Genomic DNA, 21,299 nt, shown 5'->3' with positions numbered 1-21,299 from the left:
ATCTCTTTATTTTAAGTGAAAAAGCATATTATGTGATAGATCCAGGTACAAATATAATTTTCTTCATTTTACAAACAGCAACATAAAAATATAAATTGCGCAGCAGAACACAAAGGAATGACACGTACATGTGGCAGGTGACGTCAACCATTTTACAACACTGCATTTCTTTTAATCCATTTCTACAATGTAATAAATATTAGCATCTGTTCTGATAACATAAGGGATCCAAAGCTACAGCATGTCCCATTACCTTTCTCAGCTGCGACACCATCTTTCCCCACTTTGTCCGTTTTCTATAGGCACCATTGCAATAGCGCCCCAATTAGGAGATCTAAATGCAGATGAAACTTTTGAAGCAGAATAACTTTGTAAAGAATCATCCTACACAAACGAGAGATGCCCATTATTTTTTTATCTGAACAGAGAATAGATGGCAACATGTGAGAAAGCGGGTGCGACTCCACCTTTAAGGATACAACCTGCCATGACTATGGGCGAGGAGTGCGCGGTTATCACTGGTTTTAGTAATGTATCCTTCCACATGGTGCATAGTGAGCACCAAAAAATCTGATGATTCTACATAAACGTAAAAAAGCCCCAGGAATACTATTTGGAATACATCAATAATATAAGTAGAAATGTAGTGTTTAGTAAAAGGATTAATGTTTTTTTTAGCATAACTATTGTTACTGCGTGCCATGCAATTCTATAATACGATGTCATAGGGAACCATGCAGGCAAGGAATGAGATTTCCCACAGTCAAGATGGTAAATTCTTGGTCCATGGCAATAATGCAGCAAATCGCACCCATTCCAGCTGATTACAGTATGTTCACACATTACAACACCAGGAAAACCTGTGCAAAATAATTCAGCAATGCATAAGGTAAAATCCAACTGTAACTTATGTGTATGTAGCTGCGGATCCCATGCAAATTTTGCACAGGAATGGTGACAAAATACCCTAAAAACAAAAGAAGCTATTGTATCTATTGCACTGATTGTCATGTCAATTGACGCCAACCTGTGTTTCATCCTTGAACATGTCCAAAGCATTTCCTATCAGTCACTGAAAAACGGATGTAACGCGGATGCAACACAGATGGCATCCATGTTGTGTCTGTGTGTTTTTTTTTTTCACGGACCCATAGATTATAGTGGGCATGTGTAATACAAAGTAGTGCATGTCTCCGTGATTATTTCACTGACCCAGGGATAGTGAACAGACAACCCCTTTAAGCCCTGCTGCAGGAATGCCCCAGAAAATGTTCACAAACCCCACCCGTCTTCCCCCTATGCAGTAGGATCGACCTCATTTCTGAGACCCTCCATGAGAGACTCTCCCTCTATTGATGTGGAAATTTGCAGCAAAGAATACATCTGGATGATCCAGCCAATCAATGAATTACAACGCTATCCCATTGATTTCAATGGGTGCCATCTAATCCTTCATTTAAAGGACCTAGCAACCCTTTTATACTGTAAAGGGGCCATCCAGATATAACGGACGCTGTATGGAGGCAGGGTATAGGACACCTAGATTCTATCAAACCCCCCCTCAAGCCCTGCACCAGGCATAACAAAAAATGTATCAGTTTGCCTTCCTTTAATTGTCAGAATGAAACGATACGTATGTTGCAGTCTTGCCACTCGCTAGCCAACCAACTACTTGTCAGTATGTAGCGGAAAAGAAAACGTTTATGGGTTCACTCGCGCCATTTTTCTTTCCAAACCCTCTTAGCGTTTTACATCCTACATTAAGACTTTGTATAAAAAAAGAAATAAATATTACGCACTATAGCTTATAAAAATTATTTTACCACTGAGCCTTGAAATTAAGACAATTTTTACGAAAGAAAACCTGGAAAATCTATTAACGTCAGTTGGCAAACGGATAGCGGGCAGCCAGGCGACGTCCAATTATCACAATAGGTGATATGTTATTATTGAAATGGTATGTGACCGACATTCCTCGCACACAGTGTAAATATAGCGCCGCTTCGTGTGGGACTATGACTTACAATTAATCCGGTTGTAGATGCTGCGGGGGATCGCCATGATATTATACTGGCTTGATGTAAGAAGGAAACACCTGGCACAATGGCGGCAGATTAGCGGCACACCGAGCGCTCCTCGTATATATATTTCAACCTCTTCATTTTCACAGCAGGTAAATTACAGACCTGCAGCAGTTATTCATTAGCAGGATTTTGCAAAAACCATAAATTATGTGTTAAATGAGTCAAGACCAGGATCATGTAAATTAACGCCGTCAGACGCCGCGTGAGCGACATAATATATTTAATACAATCGTTAATATTTTTTTTTTATAAGCGGTCCATTAATGCGTCCATTTAGTTTATTGGTCTCGCTTTGCGGTCATCTTCCTCCTTGTACTCACGTGTTACATGCCGTAGTATACTGCGCGGTTTGAATACGGAGTGGTTGTTTTATTTGGGGGGAAGGGGATGTCATTATGAGCAGTGCCAAAATTTGTTAATAACTTACAGGTAGCTGAACCCGAAAATAACATGAAGTTACTACTATGATCCCAATGGTCGCAGCCAGGATCGCTGAGCAACGGCGATGCCATAGAAATTAATGAGATGGCCATGGCAGTCGCAAGAAATCAAGCCGTGTTGGATTTCTTGCAACTACCTCTGCGATCCCATTAGTTTCTATGGGATCACTGCTGCTCGGCGATCCTGGCCGCGACCAGTGTAGCCCCAGCCTTACCCCTCTAGAAATCCTTCTTGAATATGGGATTTAGTGTTGGGCTTTACATCCTAAAGAAAATGCCGAAGAGCCTCGAAGGGTTCAACGGTGGTTGACCAGATTATTATGGAACCTATGACCTAGACCAGGCATGCTCAACCTGCGGCCCTCCAGCTGTTGCAAAACTACAACTCCCAGCATGCCCGAACAGCCTACAGCAGGGCATTGTGGGAGTTGTAGTTTTACAACAGCTGGAGAGCCGCAGGTTGAGCGTGCCTGACCTGGACGAATGTGCACCTGAGGAACAGAGGACAAGGAGCCTCAGAAATAATTTGACACGCATCATATAAGAGATATATGTACGAAGACCCAAATGTAATGAACCTTTTTACTGCCACGCGTTTTGGAGCCAGACTTGCTTCTTTATTAGACAAGAGTATAAATTTAGATCTTACAAGAAGAAGTTACTACGCGTTTCAGGACTGGGCAAAGCTCTTTAGACACAAATGTAAATTATACTATAGATTAAAAGAGTTTTCAGAGCTTTTAATACTGATGACCTGTCCTCAGGATAGGTCATCAGTATGTGAGCAGTGGGGGTCCAACACCTGGGACCTCCGCTGATCAGCTGTTTCAGAAGGCACCATTTCTCACAGCTCACCAAGCACAGCGCCGTACATTGTATAGTGGCCGTGCTTGGTATTGCGTTCAGCCTCATTCACTTCTATGGGGCTCAGCCGCTCCTAGGCCACATGACCGATGAACGTGACGTCACTGGATTAGGAGAAGCTGAGATGAGGCTGCAGCTCCGGGTGAACCCACCCTTAGGAACCTTTGCTGCTACATCTGGGTCACATACTCTTTGCAGCATCTAAATTTATACTGGTTCAGCCTCAAAATGTGTTGCATTGAACTAACCTTCACTCCTTCTTCTAGGTTCTTATCATAGCATCTAAGTTTATACTCTTGACTGATAAAACTGCTAGTCTACCTGAAAATTCATAGGAATATAGAGATCTTCGCTACTATTCCTAGGGCATCCTATTGCAGGTTGCCTTTCTTGTTCTTGGTTAAGCCCCAAAATGCGTAGTAATCATTTATTTGAAAGCACTGTTAAACCTATGGCGCTGTACATAGGGGGGGTGTAGATACAGGATATAAAACACAAGCAGTAATAAAGGAACCTTCTTTGCTGCTTCTGGTTCATTATACTCCTTGCAGTATCTTTATCACTATACAAGAGAGACGCGTCTAGCACCAAAACGCGTAGCAATAAAAGGCACGAATTAAAAGAAAATTCCCCCGCTTGTTAAAAATGTGATTTGTCCTATCACCGTTACATATGTGCCTAGGAAAACTGGCTGACAACCCGTATGGGTACAGACACTGCTCTCACAAGGGTTGTCACCCACATGGCTAAGGCTACTTTCACACTAGCGTCAGGGCTCCGTTTGAAGGCTCTCACAAGTGGCCCCGAACGCATCCGTCCAGCTACTAATGCATTCTGAATGGATGCGGATCCGCTCAGAATGCATCAGTCTGGCGGCGTTCAGCCTCCGCTCCGCTCAGTGAGCGGACACCTGAACGCTGCTTGCACGGGTGTCCGCCTGGCCGTGCGGAGGCGAGCGGATCCGTCCAGACTTACAATGGAAGTCAATGGGGACGGATCCGTTTGAAGATGACACCATATGGCTCAATCTTCAAACGGATCCGTCCCCCATTGACTTTCAATGTAAAGTCTGGACGGATCCGGCTGAAGCTACTTTCACACTTAGAATCTTTTTTAAACTATAATGCAGACGGATCCGTTCTGAACGGATCCCAAGTCTGCATTATAGGAGCGGATCCGTCTGTGCAGACATCAGACGGACCCGGTCTGAACGCAACTGTGAAAGTAGCCTAAGACTCCTAAACTACAAAACGGATTAGTTATGAAGCCATAAGAGAGACTAGGCAAATATTTACCAGGTGCCTGGAAATGCTGGCTGACAACTCCCATACTAGCATATACTGTATATTGGTTGTCAGCCAATTTTCTTAGGCACAAGTAAAACTAGGAAACAGCTGAGCAGAATTTTTAAGACATTGGAGAAAAAAAGGAATTAGGATGGAACTGCCCTTTAAATGGTGGGCGGAGTCCAGAAACAAAGTGGCAGTATAAAAATAGAGGTGGAAAGCGCCATCTACTTAACACACGTGGAAGGTCACTCCGTGGTTAATGTACCTGTCCTGTCCATGAGGGCTAATGACTATAAAGGGGGTTATTATCACTTCCCCATTACCAGGACTGTGGTCCCAGCTGGGATTTTAGATGAACCCAGTACTAGACAGTCCCAAATATAATAAAAATATATAAAATGTTCCCTTTTTCTCAGCATGAAATTGAGCTAGTGAATGTTAGTGAAGCTTTTTGGGCTTATTTCCGGATTTTCCTCCTCGTTGCGGCGCTTATTCCACACTGCGATATTTGGTGAACAGGTTGTAGAGGACTCTGAGGGTGGACTTCAGGTCGCAGTTCACTATGTCTGAGGGTAAAACAGAAGATCACGCGCTCAGAAACAGTCACGGCAGGAGATACAATGCATCGTACAAAAAAGACGGGACTGACCTTCTGGCCTTGGTTTTGGCTTCTCTAGGCCGCCATCTTGCATGAGCTCAAAGGAAAAAGACACATTTAGGACCTGGAGGGAAAGCAAAGGACATCAAGACTAAAGAGCCAAAATCACGTAGCAGCACAGAGGATTTCAGGAGAGAAGTGTGCTGATCTTGTGGAGGTCACAGGGATGAGAGTTAGGGCTCATGCACACGATCGTATATATTTTGTGGTCCGCAAAAAACGGATCTGCCAAAAATACGGATGACATCCATGTGCATTCTGTATTTTGCAGAATGGAACAGCTGGCCCTTTGTAGAATTGTACTATCCTTGTCCGTAATGTGGACAATAATAGGACATGCTCTATTTTTTTTGTGGAACAGAAATACGGAAACGGAATGCACACAGAGTAACTTCCGTTTTTTTGCAGACCCATTGAAGTGAATGGTTCTGCATACGGTCTGCAAAAAAAACCCGGAACAGACACGGATAGAAAATATGTTCGTGTGCATGAGCCCTTACATAGTGGAAGGAGCAGGGTCCTCTCCTCAGCACAGAGGATTTCAGGAGAGGAGTGTGCTGATCCTCTGGAGGTCACAGGATAAGAGTTACATAGTGGAAGGAGCAGGGTCCCAGCAGCACAGAGGATTTCAGGAGAGTGTGTTGATCTTGTGGGATGCAATGAGTAAGTGTTGCATAGTGGTAGGAAGAAAGTCAACAGGTGCACAGAGTATTTCAGGAGAGATGCAGCACTGATCTTATAGTGGGACCTGTCCATTCATGTAAGGCACTAGCACCTCCATCGTACGGCTTTTCCTCCAGTCAGAAATGACCCAGAAGTCCTTGTGTTAACTGTATAATCCCAGGGCCGTAATATCACTGATGGAGGAAGCCCGGGGACAGCACTATGAACTCTGCTTACCTGCCTCACTTAACTCTTCACTGCCCAGTTCACCACCCCCCTTCCCATGATACAATGTGTCAGATTTCAGCCTGTATCACTGCTGCTGTAGATCCTCTCCAGCTCCTTTCTGCCAAGACAAACCCCTCAGAAACCCCGGCAGCAGATGTCACACTCGACATGTTTGCTACAAGTGAAATCATGCAGCGGCAAGAGAAATGTCTGTGAAAATGGATTCTATTAACCTGTTGCCTTCTGTAGAAGCCGTGCAGAGGAGAAAGAACCCATGACCACCGTGATGACATGGAGGACATACAGATGGCGCCTACAACCACAGCATTAGACCTATTGAAAGCCTGACACAGAATTCAGATGAGTGGACCCCGTGCACAAGAGTTATTGCCAGAATATCCGATATTTCAAACCATAACATGCACCTATCAATAAATATAATGGATCTGTCATCTCAGCTTATACGCCTGGACTCCTGAAGACATGAAATATTAATTTGGAGGTGCTGATGTGACTAGTTTTTATGAGCTCGCCACGATGGTAGCCCTCGCAATGCGCACAGATTACCTTTTGGTCAAAGCAGTCTGGAGTGAGGAAGAAATTGTAGAGGGGCACAAAATATCCTTCCAAAAGGCCCATCAGCAGTACCAGATAGACGCCATCTGCAAACTACAAAAACACAAAAATAAAGAGGTCACTTTCTAATAGAATCTGTGTTTTTATGTTGCAGAGTTTCCGGCTGCAGCCTGCAGTATAAAGAATGGAGGTTTTCATTCTGGGTGTCATGACAACTTCCACAGGCAGGCATTGATCTCTATTGTACTTGTGTATCTATAACTTAATCTGCTGGTTTCTACACTTCACCCCTTTATTACAGTGTATGTGAATATTTCTACTATAGACTAGAGGAGAATGGACATTTACATGTATCCGTGCCAACCAGAAAGAAAACCTCCATACTTTACACTGCTGTCTGCTAAAAGAGAAACAGTTTAAGTAATAAAAACATTTAAGATTCTTTTTTTTATGAACTCTGTCATTATGACGGAATTTATTTCTGATAGTAGTAGAAGGACTGTGACATAAAAGGATGTCCTACCTGTGTCTCCAGCTCCGTCACTTCCAGGTTTAGTTTATTGAGGTGTTTATTCACAAAAGTTATCAAAGTCTAAAAAAGAAAATCAGTAATGATCTCTCGGTCATGGCGCTCTCCTGCTGTAGCAAAATCACAACTCCCAGCATTACTGCCACAATTGCGGGGATGTTTTGTTTCTCTTGCTTTTGATACTGTGGACATTACTGCTTGCTCTGTCCTCAGCATCTCCAGACTAAGGGCTCATTCACACAACCGTGTGAAGCCTGTTCCCGTGCTGTGGACCGCAACGCACGGGCACCGACTGTAGCCCAGCTGCAATGGGAATCGTGGACCCATTCAGTTGAATGGGTCTGCGATCCCTCTGTTCCGCAAAAAGATAGAGCATGTTCTATCTTTTTGCAGTGCAGAGGCACGGAATCCGTAGTGTTCCATTCCATGCTTCCGTTCTGCATCTCCAGATTTGCGGACCCATTGAAGTGAATGGGTCCGCATCCACCATGCAGAATGCACACGGAACGGTGCCTGTGTATTGCGGATCTGCAATACAGCAAAGGGCAGCACACGCTAGGGGCTCGTTCACACGAATGTTTTTTGAACTCCGTATACGGGCGGGTTTTTTTGCGTTCCGTATACGGAACCATTCATTTCAATGGTTCAGCAAAAAAAACGAAATGTACTCCGTATGCATTCCGTTTCTGTATTTCTGTTCAAAGATAGAACATGTCCTATTATTGCCCACAAATCACGTTCCATGGCTCCATTCAAGGCAATGGGTCCGCAAAAAAAAAAAGGAATGTACTCCGTATGTCTTCCGTATCCGTTCCACTTTTGCAGAACCATCTATTGAAAATGTTATGCCCAGCCAAATTTTTTCTATGTAATTACTGTATATGCCATACAGAACCAGAAACACTACTGTAAAAAAACGGATCTGGGAAAAACTGCCCGCAAAACACTGAAAAAGACATACGGTCGTGTGAACGAGCCCTAAAGGTGGATTTAGATGCACTAATAATCGTCCAGATAATCGAGAACCGTCGTTCCCGATCATCTGGCCGTCTAAATATGCTGCTGATCACCCGCTAAACGAGTGAAACGCTTGTTGATCAGGTGATCCCGACGTTGATGCAGGCGCCGCTGATCATAGTTTCTGGGCAGCAGTTTGTGTGGTGTAATCAGCGATCTGCTGCTCAGAAGCCATGATTCTGTACGAGGACGAGGGATCGCTATAGCATACTGTGAAGGGTCGGCTGAACGCTTCCTTCCCGACAATCAGCCGCTCAGACGGCTATTCACCTTCAGGCTACGTTCACATCTTCGGATTAAACTCCGGAAGACTGTTCCCGCAGAGAAATAAACTACTAGAGTTTCCTGTATTCGGCAAAGCCAGATAAAGCCGGGCACCACTGGATATGCCTCTAACTATAATGGGATCTTACGGCTTTTGACTGGACCTTATTTGTGTGTCCGAAAGCCACAATTTATGCCGGAAAGCTGACGGATCCTTGTTGGATCCCATTGTAGTCAATGGGGAAGAGGTGGCTGTGGCGGATACGGTAATTCCGGTAGTCTGTTGCCCTGGCAGAGGAACAGTCTACTGGAGTAGGTTCCTGCAGATGTGAACCTCCCCTTACTCTACATGGACCTCCTGTTATGTGGAAGCCCATGCAGAGAAGAAGAAGCTGCTGCTTCCAAGGCAACCCCAGAGCAAGCGGGATGGTTACATCACCACCATGGATAGTAGATCAGAAGGTGACAAAACCAAAATAATCCTGAATATGTCATTACAAAACATTATTGTCCATGTGAAATAATTTGAGCTGCATTTTTAAAAGAACACCGCCCCCCAGTAGTGAAGAGCGTTCATAATCCAATCACTAACCTTTTTTACAACATTAAGTTTATCTGGCGCGTGGTCAAAAAGTGTATCAAAAGCATCTCTCTCTAAAATAGAATAATCAGTAAGACAGAAATAACAGATGTCAGAAAGGAAAACGCAGATTTATGTCTCACAAAATACTTATGCAGGGATTTCAGCCGCGGGGACCCCTGACTTCATCATTTCACTGCAGAGGAAACCATGTTTTTGCTGCTACATCCACAGGCTGACAATCTACACTGTAAGGGTGTGTTACAGTGTATCATTCTAATCTAGACAATCCTCTGTGAGTCACAAATCCCCCCACTCTGTCCTGATATTTGGCTACAATGTATCAGTGCAATTAAAGTATATCATCCGATATCACATAGGATTATTAGTACTGTTCCCATTCACTGACAGCAAGCAGAACTCTTGAAAATGGTGAGAAGCTGAAGCATAATAGATCAGAAATAGGACACAAGTAGAAGTTGCCTACAAGAAACATTATTTAAAGGGGTATTCCAATCTGAAGCATTTATTCACTGCATTGGTGATAAATGTTGCATCGAAGGGGGTCTGATAGATGGGAACTCCGAATGGGGAACCGCAGATCCCCATTTCCTCCTGTCCACAAGACTGCATGTTCTTGCTCCTCCATTCAGAGTCTATGGCACTTATGGAAGAGTAAGTCTATTGGGGCTTCCAAGGCAACTAGGTGTCTCCCTAGACCTGTGATGGCTAACCTCCGGCACTGCAGTTGTGAAACCACAACTCCCAAGATGTACATGCAGCATGCTGGGAGTCGTAGTTTCTGACTCCCTGTCAGTGGAGTAGCAGGGGGCATGCTCAACCTCCGCTCCCTGTAAGCTTTTCCTAGCTGCGGTCTCGAAGATGGGTAAATGGAGAATCGAGCTGGACCAGTAGTCAGACCCCACCATTCTAGAATGGACCATCTGTCTAGTGGATAAGTGTTATATGCTTCTCACCAAAACCCTCATGGTTTGGAGATCTGGATAAAGAAACAGTCCTACAGTAGAGCTGTCATTTCACCATCCCGAGGATAATGGATTATTGGAATTTTAATGTATTTGTAAGTGGTTTTTAAAGTTTTTAAATACCTAAAAAAGGGGAAATGTTGTGAACCTTTAACACCCATTACACTCACCATGTCTTCCTGATAAGGCCCTTTAGAAATAAAACAAAAGAAATTACATATTAGTTGTAAAGAGCAGCCACAGAATATTTAATAACATAATGATACAATGATAACAGAGGGGTATTCACAGGCTTCGGCTTTATCCCATTCCAATCATATCTTCCCCTCTTTCCATTTATTCCAATGGGAATAATCATCAGGAAAAATTATGTTTTGTTTCTTTTAAGCATTCACAATTCTGCAGAATTCAGTGCTGAAATCTCCCAGCATTCCCGGCACAGATCTTGCTCTGGTGATTTATTGCTATAATGCTATATTATCTCAATTGTAAAATAAATCCAGTTGGACCACCTCTTCTATAGTCGGATGCTCATGCACATCTGCTCTGCATTAAGAAATAGTAGACAGAAATGACGATTACATACTCTGTGTCACCGGTGATTTCCTCTTGGATCTGGCGAGACTGCAGCATTCCATCCAGCTTCTGAAACAGAACAAACACAAGTGAGTGGACAACTCAACATCAAGAGTTGGTTTAGTAAGGCCTCATGCGCCCGGCCGGATTGCGGCCCACATACAGCGGGTCCGCAATACACAGGCACTGGCTGTGTACACCCCGCAATCCGGGAGATGCGGTGCGGAACGGAAGCATGGATTGGAAGCACTCCGTAGTGCTTCCGTGGTGTTTCTGTCCGTGCCTCTGCACCGCAAAAAAAATAGAACATGTTCTATTTTTTTACGGTGCGGACGGATCACGGACCCATTCAAGTTGAATGGGTCTCGATCCGTCCCGGCCGCCGCACGAATGTAGCCCGTGCATTGGGGACCGCACAACGGCTATTTGCATGAGGCCTTATTGTATTAATTTTATAGAATATATGATCTCCATTTCAAAAATTAAAAACACAGAATTAAGCAATTTTTCATAGATTTTCCACTTGTTTTGTGTATACAGCTCCCATGCAGACCTAGGTGTCACCATGGTAACAGACTACAAACAACCCCTGTGTAGTCTGAGCCTGCACTCATGTGTTACTCCTTCTCTTCTACTTTCTGCACAGATTTTATCTGTATTCTGTAGCCTTAGAGAAACCTAGAAAACTATGTGCAGAATAAAAAGAGATGTCATTAAAGGGGTTTTCCAAGAGTTAAATATTGATGGTCTATCCTCAGGATAGGTGATTAATATCAGATTAGTGGCATCCGACTCCCCCGTCGATCAGCTGTTGGAAGGGGCCGTGGCACCCGGGCAAGTTCTGCAGCCTCCGCCTCAAACTGTGATGTTACCTCCATCAGTCAAGTGACCTTTCTTCGGCTCAGTCCCACTCAAGTGACCAAGCATAGCCCCCAAGGCATACTATGGACAGGCAGCAGCATCTTCAAACAGCTGATCAGCAGGGGTGATGAGCATCAGACCCCCCATCAATCAGATATTGATGACCTATCTTAAGGATAGGTCATCAATATTTAACTCCTGAGAAAACCCCTTTGAGACTGTTAGGTAAAGTTGCTTCATTTTTATTTTAGAAAGAAGCTGCAAAATTATACACTGATTGCCATTCAGGATCCGGAGAAAGCAGGGTGTAATTGCAAACACATTGCTTGCCACCCAGCAGCCCCAGATATGGGTCTATCTAAAAGATAGCAAGTCAATAACATTTCTAACATCTGGACAATGGAGGATGATCAAGGGGATGTGGTTCGTGTCAGCTGAATGGGGCTTGCAGAAACCGCAATACAGATACATAGAACTGATCTGCAGTCGATGAAATTTGTGCAAGAAACCTGCAAATCGTGAATAAACCCCAAAGGGCCTTTATTTACTAGTGATTTCTTTAGAGGGTAGTCATTAGCTGGGTGAAAAGTACTATGGGTCAGCTTTCCAGATTGCAAATCTGCATTTGGGCTCATGCACACGGCCCTATTTTATTTTTATTTTTTTAGGTCCACAAATCACGGATCCACAAAACATGGATCCCAGGTGAGTGCATGCCCCCATTTCTGTAGAAATGTCCTATCCTTGTACGCAAAACGGACAACAATAAGACACGTTCTATTTCCTGTGCAGGGCCACAGAATGGACAAGAAGATGATTTAAATTTATTTTATTTTTTTGAATTTTCATTATTTGGTGTTTCTCAAAAAACTAAATTTTTTACCTTTTTTTGGTACATTCAGCTGGAAACAAAACCCATCACCCCCTCCCTCCTCCGCAGACTATGTTATACTTTATAGTAAATTGAATTTGCCAAATGAATGTGTTCTGAGGGCCATTATCCATATGACAACTATTTATTATGTGTCAAAAAGGTTTAACGATATCCCAATTAAAGGGCATAATTAGATTTTAGTGTTATTAGAGCAACCACATGAGGAGGTGGAGGCACAGAATGGATCTGTGCCGTTATATGGGGCATCACACATTTCCTATTTTTCCCACATTTCTACCTTAGAAATCATTGAAAATAAAGCCTCATTCACACGTCCGTGCTGAAATCTGTGGTCAGTGATGCCTCTGTGAAGACATCCATTAAGTATCCGTGTGTCAGCCGTGTTTCACGGACACTGTGCATCTGAAAAATAATTTTCAAAGCATCTCTTCCAAATTATCCATGAAACATGAATGAAACACGCATGCATCCATGGTTTTCACGGACCCATAGATTATAATGAGCATGATGGATCCGTGCTAAAACCACAGACCCTGGTAAAACACGCATGTGTAAATACACACATTAAAAATGACTGGGTACGTGGGCTGTCCGTGGAGAACATGAACAGCAATCGTACGCGGAACACTCATGTGTGAATGAGGCTTAAAATGTCTGTCATCAAAGTTTCACCTTTTTAACCCTTCCCATAGCTTTCTAGCAGCCTTAGGCCTCATGCACACGACCGTTGTGTGCATCCGCGGCCGTTGCGTTTACCATATTTTTTGGCGGACCCATTGACTTTCAATGGGTCCGTGGAAAAATCAGAAAATGCACCGTTTGGCTTCCGCGTCCGTGATCCGTTTTTCCAGTCCGTGAAAAAAATATGACCTGTCCTATTTTTCTCACGGACAACGGTTCACGGACCCATTCAAAGTCAATGGGTCCGTGAAAAATCACGGATGCACACAAGATAGTCATCCGTATCCGTGTCCGTTTTTCCTATCATTTTCAATGCAAACTCGACTCAAGGAAGACCCACGGTAGACAAAACGGTCACAGATCACGGAACAACGGAAATCCGTTTTGCGGACCGCAAAAAAAACGGTCGTGTGCATGAGGCCTTACAGTTAATAAAAACGTTAACTTTATGAGCAATCCTGGACTTATAAAACCGGCAAAAAAAACACTTAGTAGCGCATGCAAATGAGGGCTTTCAAGTGCCCAGGGGCGGCGTTACCCTCGTAGGTGCCCAGCTAGCTCAGCCTTATTGTCGCTTCCCCCCGCCCATCTACTTACTTACTTGTTTCGCCAAGATCCTGCGCACTCAGTCCGTCGGCCGGAGCATGCGCATTAATTACTGTGATGCCGTACAAGGAATGAGCATCGCAGTGCGCATGCGCCGGCTGACGGACTGAGTGCGGGATCTCGGCGAAACAAGAAGTAAGTAGATGGGCGGTCAGAGGGAAAGACTGGGCGGGGGGAAGCAATGATAAGGCTGAGCTAGCTGGGCACCTACCAGGGTAATGCCGCCCCTGGGCACTTGCGAGCCCTCATTTGCATGCGCTACTAAGTTGTTTTTTGCCGGTTTTATAAGTCCAGGATTGCTCATAAAGTTAACGTTTTTATTAACTGTAAGGCTGCTAGAAAGGTATGGGAAGGGTTAAAAAGGTGAAACTTTGATGACAGACTCCCTTTAAGTAGAGAAGACAAAATCCCACTGACACAAAAATGACACTGGCTATCTACTCATGTAACACAAGTCCCATCCCTTTGTGCATTCCTAGAACGATCCAAAACTGTTAGCAAAAAGCCTAATGTCAGTCTGCACCTGGTAAAGTAAGAACATATTTGTGGTGCGCAAGAAAGGGAAATTGCTACGAAATGCCAATGATCTCATTACAAATTATCATAAATACAAAGTAACACATTTTGATGTCTGACCAGAAAAATGTATCAGGTTTCTGCCTACCTGTACAACTACCACTTGTATGGACACATGATCAGGAAGCCTGATAGGGGCCCGGAAATACTGAGACAAGGCAACCAAAAGATGGAGAATGGCGACTACGGATTTGGCATGAACAGCTGGAATATAAGGAAATGAGTAAAGGTTAAATAACGCTTAGGAGCTTGGATACGGTATGGCTATACATATAGTAGGACTTTCTATGGAGATACAATGGGGGTCAATTACGACGGGCGCTATGCCAGATTTTGGAGTGAAAAAAAAAAGACACAAGACCCTGTTTTGCGACTTCTTTAACACTGGTGCTACAATAATTTTGTCGTATGGGCGTTTTTGCGCCGTGCTGGCGACTTGGGAGACGCGAGGGAGTGACGGGGAAACAGGTGTAAAAGCAGAGTGAAAACTAACTCCAGTCACTGCCAGAAGTGCATATAATTTATGAGGAGGCCTCAGCACGGGAGCGGATACCCCTAATAACTATAAATGGTTTACTAAAACATGGCTGCTTTCTTCCAGTACAACTTCTATCCACAGGTTTCATCTGATGATACAGCTCGGCCTCAGGTACTTAGGTTGAGCTGAGTTGCAATATCAGGTGCAACCTAGGAACAGGTGTGGCGCTGTTCTTGGAAGAAATCAGTCATGTTGGACAAGCCCTTTGATTCAAAGTTATATCCATGGAACCTGATGCTGGGACCAGTTATGTAGACAATACCATCTCCTTCCTTTATACTAATTTATATACATGAGACCCCAGACTGAGGAGATTGAGCAGTGGTGAGGAGACGTAATGGGAACTCACAGTCTACATTCCATTTAATGCTTCTTGGAGCGAGTTTCAGGGTCTCATTGATCTTCTCCAAGACTGTTTGCAGTTTCTGCTTCTGGGCGATTTCGGACTGTGTGACTTCAGCCACGTTCAGCTTTTCTCCTTCCAGCTTCTCTGTATTCAGAGACAAGAGTATAGTAAAGGGCTATTGCAGACGGCCTCGTCGATTGCAACCACGCGTACAGCATTGCTTACTGATGATAATCACTTATAGGTCTGTATAGCCTGAGCTACAAGAATATAATGCCGGGACTGCAGGAAAACTGACACACAGCTAGAGCATAAGAAGAGAAGGAGCTGCAGGGGTTGTTACTTTTAATAATTTGTAGTTTTGTGTTATTAAATTCTTTGTAACGCTGGGTGACAACCTGTAAGGGCACCGGAACCACTGCCAATGAGCAGCCGTCTATGCCAGGCATCAGCAACCTTCGGCACTCCAGTCTCCAGCTGCTGTAACACTACAACTCCCAGCATGCCCACTTACTCAGCTAGTCTTGTAACTCCCCTAGAAGTGAAAGGAGGATTCTGGGAGTTGTCGTTTCAGAACATCTGGAGTGCTGGTCTATGCTATGTGGATATGTCAAATAGAAGAGGCTCATGCCTTCTTGTCCCCTTATGTGCCGGACTGGAAACTGGAGCCCTGTTCTACTGAAAGGTTTTTATTGTTTTAAAGGGAACACTCTATAAGCAGGACACCGAGGGCCGGGTTATCTGTAAATTCTCAAAACCCACAGGGTATAGGGAGCTGGAGAAAGGGGTGAGTTCCTCTTGTCCATCGCTAGCGCTCGTGACTCATGAATGGTGGGAGCCTTAATAACGTAGCAATATATAACCAACAATATCTAAACTTCTATATAAAGAGGAAATAAGCAGGGGCTGCAGTCTGAAGAGCTGGTGGTCTGTGCCGCTCGAGGACACAGAGATGAAAAAAGATGAGTGGATGGATCAGACGCGCAGGAGGAAGAGCCGCTGAAAGCTCAGATGCTTCTTTCGGCCCCATCTACAGGCTGAGATATTGCATTAGAAATCAATGAGCCTCGTATTAAACACAGAAAGGGTCACTAGGTTCTAACACAAGCTTGAAAGGATCCTACATTTTTTACTAAGGAAATTATAGACTGGAACTGAAGCCGGGCTCTCAGGAGACACGTTTGTAAGCCAGGTCAAGGGAAGGTTATAGCGGTGATGTTACTCATGAAATGTTTCATTAAAAGATGGGGGAAAACTACATCTAGAGGTGACTATGAAACTTATTTATATTGAAAGGAATATATACTGTCTGAAAAGCTGCCGACACAATGGAGACTTTACCAATGATGATACAACTTCTAATGTGTAAGATACAATGGACGGTATCATGTACTGAGAAAACATACAATGTATAATGTGCCGATACCGGATACAATGTATAATGTACTGATACCGAATACAATATACACCGGATACAATGTAGAATGACAAAAACAGCCTAAACGGGTGAAAATGCTCCAAACCCAGACACTGTAGCGCGTCTATAACTGGGGGAGCAATTCCTCCGCTTGCGGTCCGCAGATAACGGCAATCCCCAGCAAAAAATGCGTACAATGGATGATGCCGGGGCGGACCGCATGCACCACAAGAACATCTTACACAAAATGATACATTGTGCAAATGGAAAATGTATGATGTACAAACACCAGATACAATGTATAAGGTACTGATACCGAATACAATATACACCGGATACAATGTATAATGTACTAACACCGGATACAATGTATAATGTACAAACACCAGATACAATGTATAAGGTACTGATACCGAATACAATATACACCAGATACAATGTATAATGTACAAACACCAGGTATAATGTACTGATAACGAATACAATGTATAATTTACAAACACCGGATACAATGTATAATTTACAAACACTGGATATAATGTATAATTTACAAACACTGGATATAATGTATAATTTACAAACACTGGATACAATGTATAATATACAAACACCAGATACAATGTATAATGTACAGACACCAGATATAATGTACAGACACCGGATACAATGTATAATTTACTGACACTAGATATAATGTACTGATACTGGCTTCAATGTACAAACACCGGATACAATGTATAATGTACTGACATCGGATACAATGTATAATGTACAGACACCGGATACAATGTATAATGTACTGATATCGGATACAATGTATCATTTACTGACACTAGATATAATGTACTGATACCGGATATAATGTACTGACATCGGATACAATGTACAAACACTGGATACAATGTATGATGTACTGACACCGGATACAATGTATGATGTACTGACACCGGATACAATGTATGATGTACTGACACCGGATACAATGTATGATGTACTGACACCGGATACAATGTATGATGTACTGACACCGGATACAATGTATAATGTACTGATAGAGAGATACAGATAGAGAGAGAGAGAATGAGACCCTGCACAAGTTGACTCTTTTCTACCTGTTTGCACACTGACTGTGACAAGAGACATGGTGGTATGAGAATTTACTATTGTTTTGGCTTTTTTGAATAAACCCTTATGCTGCATCCAATCCTGCTAGTTGTCTACCATTTGTAAAGCTAATGCCCATACTGGCACCAGCTACATTGTATAAGGTAGTGACACCGGATTATTATTAAAGCACCATTCATTCCATAGCGCTGTACATATGATGAGCGGTGCACATACATAATACAGACGATTGCACTAATGATAAACAAGACGAGTTACAGACTGGTACAGAAGGAGAGAGGGCCCTGCCCGTGAGGGCTTATAATCTATATGGTATGGGAGAAGGACACAGTAGGTGCAGGTGAAGCTGGTCATGGCGGTATAGAGGCAGCAGGGTCACTGGTTGGAGGCTTGTGTGAAGAGGTGGGTTTTCAGGTTCCTCCTGATGGTCTCCACTGTCGGTGAGAGTCTGATATGTTGGGGCAACGAGTTCCAGAGTATGGGGGATGCACGGGAGAAATCCTCGAGGTGATTGTGGGAAGAGGTGATAAGAGGAGAGAAGGAGGTCTTGTGAGGATCGGAGAATGCGTGTGGGATGTATCAGGAGCTCAGAGATGTAGGGAGGGGGACAGGTTATGGACGGCCTTGTATTTATTTGTTAGTACTTTGAAGTGAATTCGCTGGGCGATGGGGAGCCAGTGAAGGGATTGGCAGAGGGGAGAGGCAGAGGAGTAACAGGGTGGGAGGTGGATAAGTCGGGCAGCAGAGGATAGATTGGAGGGGTGCGAGAGTGCTAGATGGAAGGCCACAGAGGAGAGTGTTGCAGTAGTCTAGGCGGGAGATGATGAGGGCATGTACAAGCATTTTCTCAGATTCAACGTTGAGGAAACTGCGGATGCGGGAGATGTTTTTTAGTTGGAGGCGGCAGGTGGTGGAAAGGGCTTGGATGTGCGGTCGGAAGGAAAGGGCAGAATCCAAGGTCACTCCAAGACAGCGGACTTGGTTGACCAGGGAGAGTGTGCAGCCATTGATCATGATAGATAGGTCGGGGGGGGGGGGGGGGGAGCAAGATGGGGGAAAGATGATAGATAGGCCGAGGGTGTAGATAGAGAAGAGCAGGGGTCCTAGTACAGAGCCTTGCGGGGTACAATGTATACTGCAATGTTACTAATGAGGTAATACTAATTTTATCCACTAATAATATGGATACAATGGGAGAGACTTTCTGTACTTGTGTTGCACTAAATGTATTTTGTGTGTTTTTTGCACTTAACAAAAATTTTCCACATTTTTTTCCCCCACAAAAGTTGCCACAAAGTAACCCAACCAAAAGGTGGTATAAAGTTATTGTCTAAAGATGCACAGAATGTATCATCCAGCCTGAACCACTGTAATAAATGTGGTGCATCGTTAGCCCTTCTAGCTTTACACTATATAAATATCAGAAAATGCAAATGTGATCGCACACTACATCCAGCACTCTGCCCTGCCCTCCATGCTGGATGAGATATTGGTGTACATTTTGGCCAAAGCGTAATAAGCCACTCACCGCGCCAAGGTCGTCTCATTTGAGTGGTCCCTAACTCTTGTTCCTACCTGTTTATGGGCCATGACAGCCACATAAAGTCCAGGGAATGCAGGTCAGCGTGCAAGCCAAGCACACTCTGCTTTTAACCCCGTCCGGTGCCATTACAGCTTTCATCGGATCCAGGGATGCAAGTACCAACATGCATGCTGAGCCCACCATATACTTCTCCTGGAGCCAAATGGCTACTGGTAGGTTCTATATAAGCAGACTCAGTTTTATACTGACTTTAAAACCAGCCTCCAGGACAGATTGACTGGCCAGGTGTGCAATGACTCCAAGGAGATCGCCACGCCTCCAATATAACCCTAACCCCCCACATTTTTTCTTTGTAGCTTATATTGGAGGTGTGGCGATCTCCTTTGAGTATAAAACTGAGTCTGCTTATATAGAACCTACCAGTAGCCATTTGGCTCCAGGAGAAGTATACGGTGGGCTCAGCATGCATGTTGGTACTTGCATCCCTGGATCCGATGAAAGCTGTAATGGCACCGGAAGGGGGTTAAAAGCAGAGTGTGCTTGGCGTGCATGCTGACCTGCATTCCCTGGACTTTATTTGCCTGTCATGGCCCATAAACAGGTAGGAACAAGAGTTAGGGACCACTCAAATGAGACGACCTTGGCGTGGTGAGTGGCTTATTACGCTTTGGCCAAAATGTACACCAATGTCTCATCCAGCATGGAGGGCAGAGTGCTGGATGTAGTGTGCGATCACATTTGCATTTTCTGTTTGTATATGTATTTCGCCATAGTGATCTGCACCTACATGCGGGTTGTGCGGACTCAACCCCCCACATTTTTTCTTTATATAAATATCAGATCTGGTAAAACAGACAAATTACTTGATGAATAAAAACTTTCAAAACCTGATAGAATTCTTTGCCTGTCCTTAGCCTACAACATAATAATAAGACCCCTTTCACTGCTGTACATTCTCTCCTGTATGACGATGCTGCTGCTATTGTTAACGTGTAATACAGACCCAAGAAGTTTTCACTTAGGCGTCCCTGAACTCTTCACCACCCCCATTTCTCTACTCCATTCTGTCTATATCTTACCAAAAAGTTTCTGCAGAACCTGCCCGTCATAGAGATCCTCCGCAAGGTCCTTGACGATAATTCGCTCTCCCACCAGCACATCATTAATCCAGTCAATTAGAACCTGAGAAGTCAAAGTCACAAACATTAGTGGCCTCATATCAAGGAAACGTTTTATCCATTTCCATGGGAGAAATCCTTTAGTCACAAAGCAAGCAAACATTTTACAAGATAATGCGAAAATTGCCGAGATGTCACAGCACCGGTTTGTTTTACTTCGCCGCTGCCGCCTCAGGAGCGGGCACATTGACCAATTTCTATTACACTTTCTAAACACTTCACATAGTTATTATTCAAATCAGGGCACGGGATCATGAAAAGGAAGAAATGAACATGTGTACTTAATGCCTGTGTAGAAGAATTCCACCGCATTGTATAGGATTTGTTCAACCAGCGGCGGGTGATACAAAGAGAATGATGCTGAGAAAATGTTCGTTATTCATGTAAAAGCTTCATTGTCTGCGGCAGCCATTGTATTGGAAGCGAAGAGCTGTAAACCAGTTCCCTCTAAAGCTATAGACACCTAATATCACACATATGTGAAACATGTTGGGAGTAATCACCGCAGGGAACCAAAGAGCCAGCACCTGAGCCACGGGAGGGCATCATGGATCTACAATAAATGAGGCTGCCCATGTACAGGCCAACACAGGCGAGACAAGTGGGTGAGGATATGGCCATCCAGGGCTTTCCAGGAGGGAGAGATGATTCTAAAGGTTGGAAGCCTAAGGTGTTTTAGTTCCTCGCCATTCTTTAGAACTCTGTTTGTTGGCAGTGAAAAGGAATATTCTTATTTTCATCTGGAGGCTGAAAAATCCATCGGGACATAATCCGACCTA

General features: G+C 43.9%; 1 protein-coding gene across 1 annotated transcript in view; it reads right to left on the bottom strand.

The window, feature by feature from the left end:
- Window positions 1–4,623: 4,623 nt before the first annotated feature.
- PARVA (parvin alpha) overlaps window positions 4,624–21,299 on the bottom strand; it is a 73,486-nt gene continuing 56,810 nt past the window's right edge. The window contains exons 4-13 of the mRNA XM_040409514.1: window positions 20,422–20,524; window positions 15,261–15,401; window positions 14,462–14,577; window positions 10,765–10,823; window positions 10,349–10,368; window positions 9,205–9,266; window positions 7,326–7,394; window positions 6,794–6,895; window positions 5,327–5,399; window positions 4,624–5,243 (exon numbers count right to left, since the gene is read on the bottom strand). Of these exons, the coding sequence (XP_040265448.1) occupies window positions 5,167–5,243; window positions 5,327–5,399; window positions 6,794–6,895; window positions 7,326–7,394; window positions 9,205–9,266; window positions 10,349–10,368; window positions 10,765–10,823; window positions 14,462–14,577; window positions 15,261–15,401; window positions 20,422–20,524 (822 nt within the window). The 3' untranslated portion in view covers window positions 4,624–5,166. The remainder of the gene's footprint in view (window positions 5,244–5,326; window positions 5,400–6,793; window positions 6,896–7,325; window positions 7,395–9,204; window positions 9,267–10,348; window positions 10,369–10,764; window positions 10,824–14,461; window positions 14,578–15,260; window positions 15,402–20,421; window positions 20,525–21,299) is intronic.

This window comes from Bufo bufo, chromosome 10 (assembly GCF_905171765.1).
Source record: "Bufo bufo chromosome 10, aBufBuf1.1, whole genome shotgun sequence".
Taxonomy (NCBI): Eukaryota; Metazoa; Chordata; class Amphibia; order Anura; family Bufonidae; genus Bufo; species Bufo bufo.
Note: the sequence above shows the minus strand (reverse complement) of the source record. Positions and strands in the feature narration are given on the sequence as shown.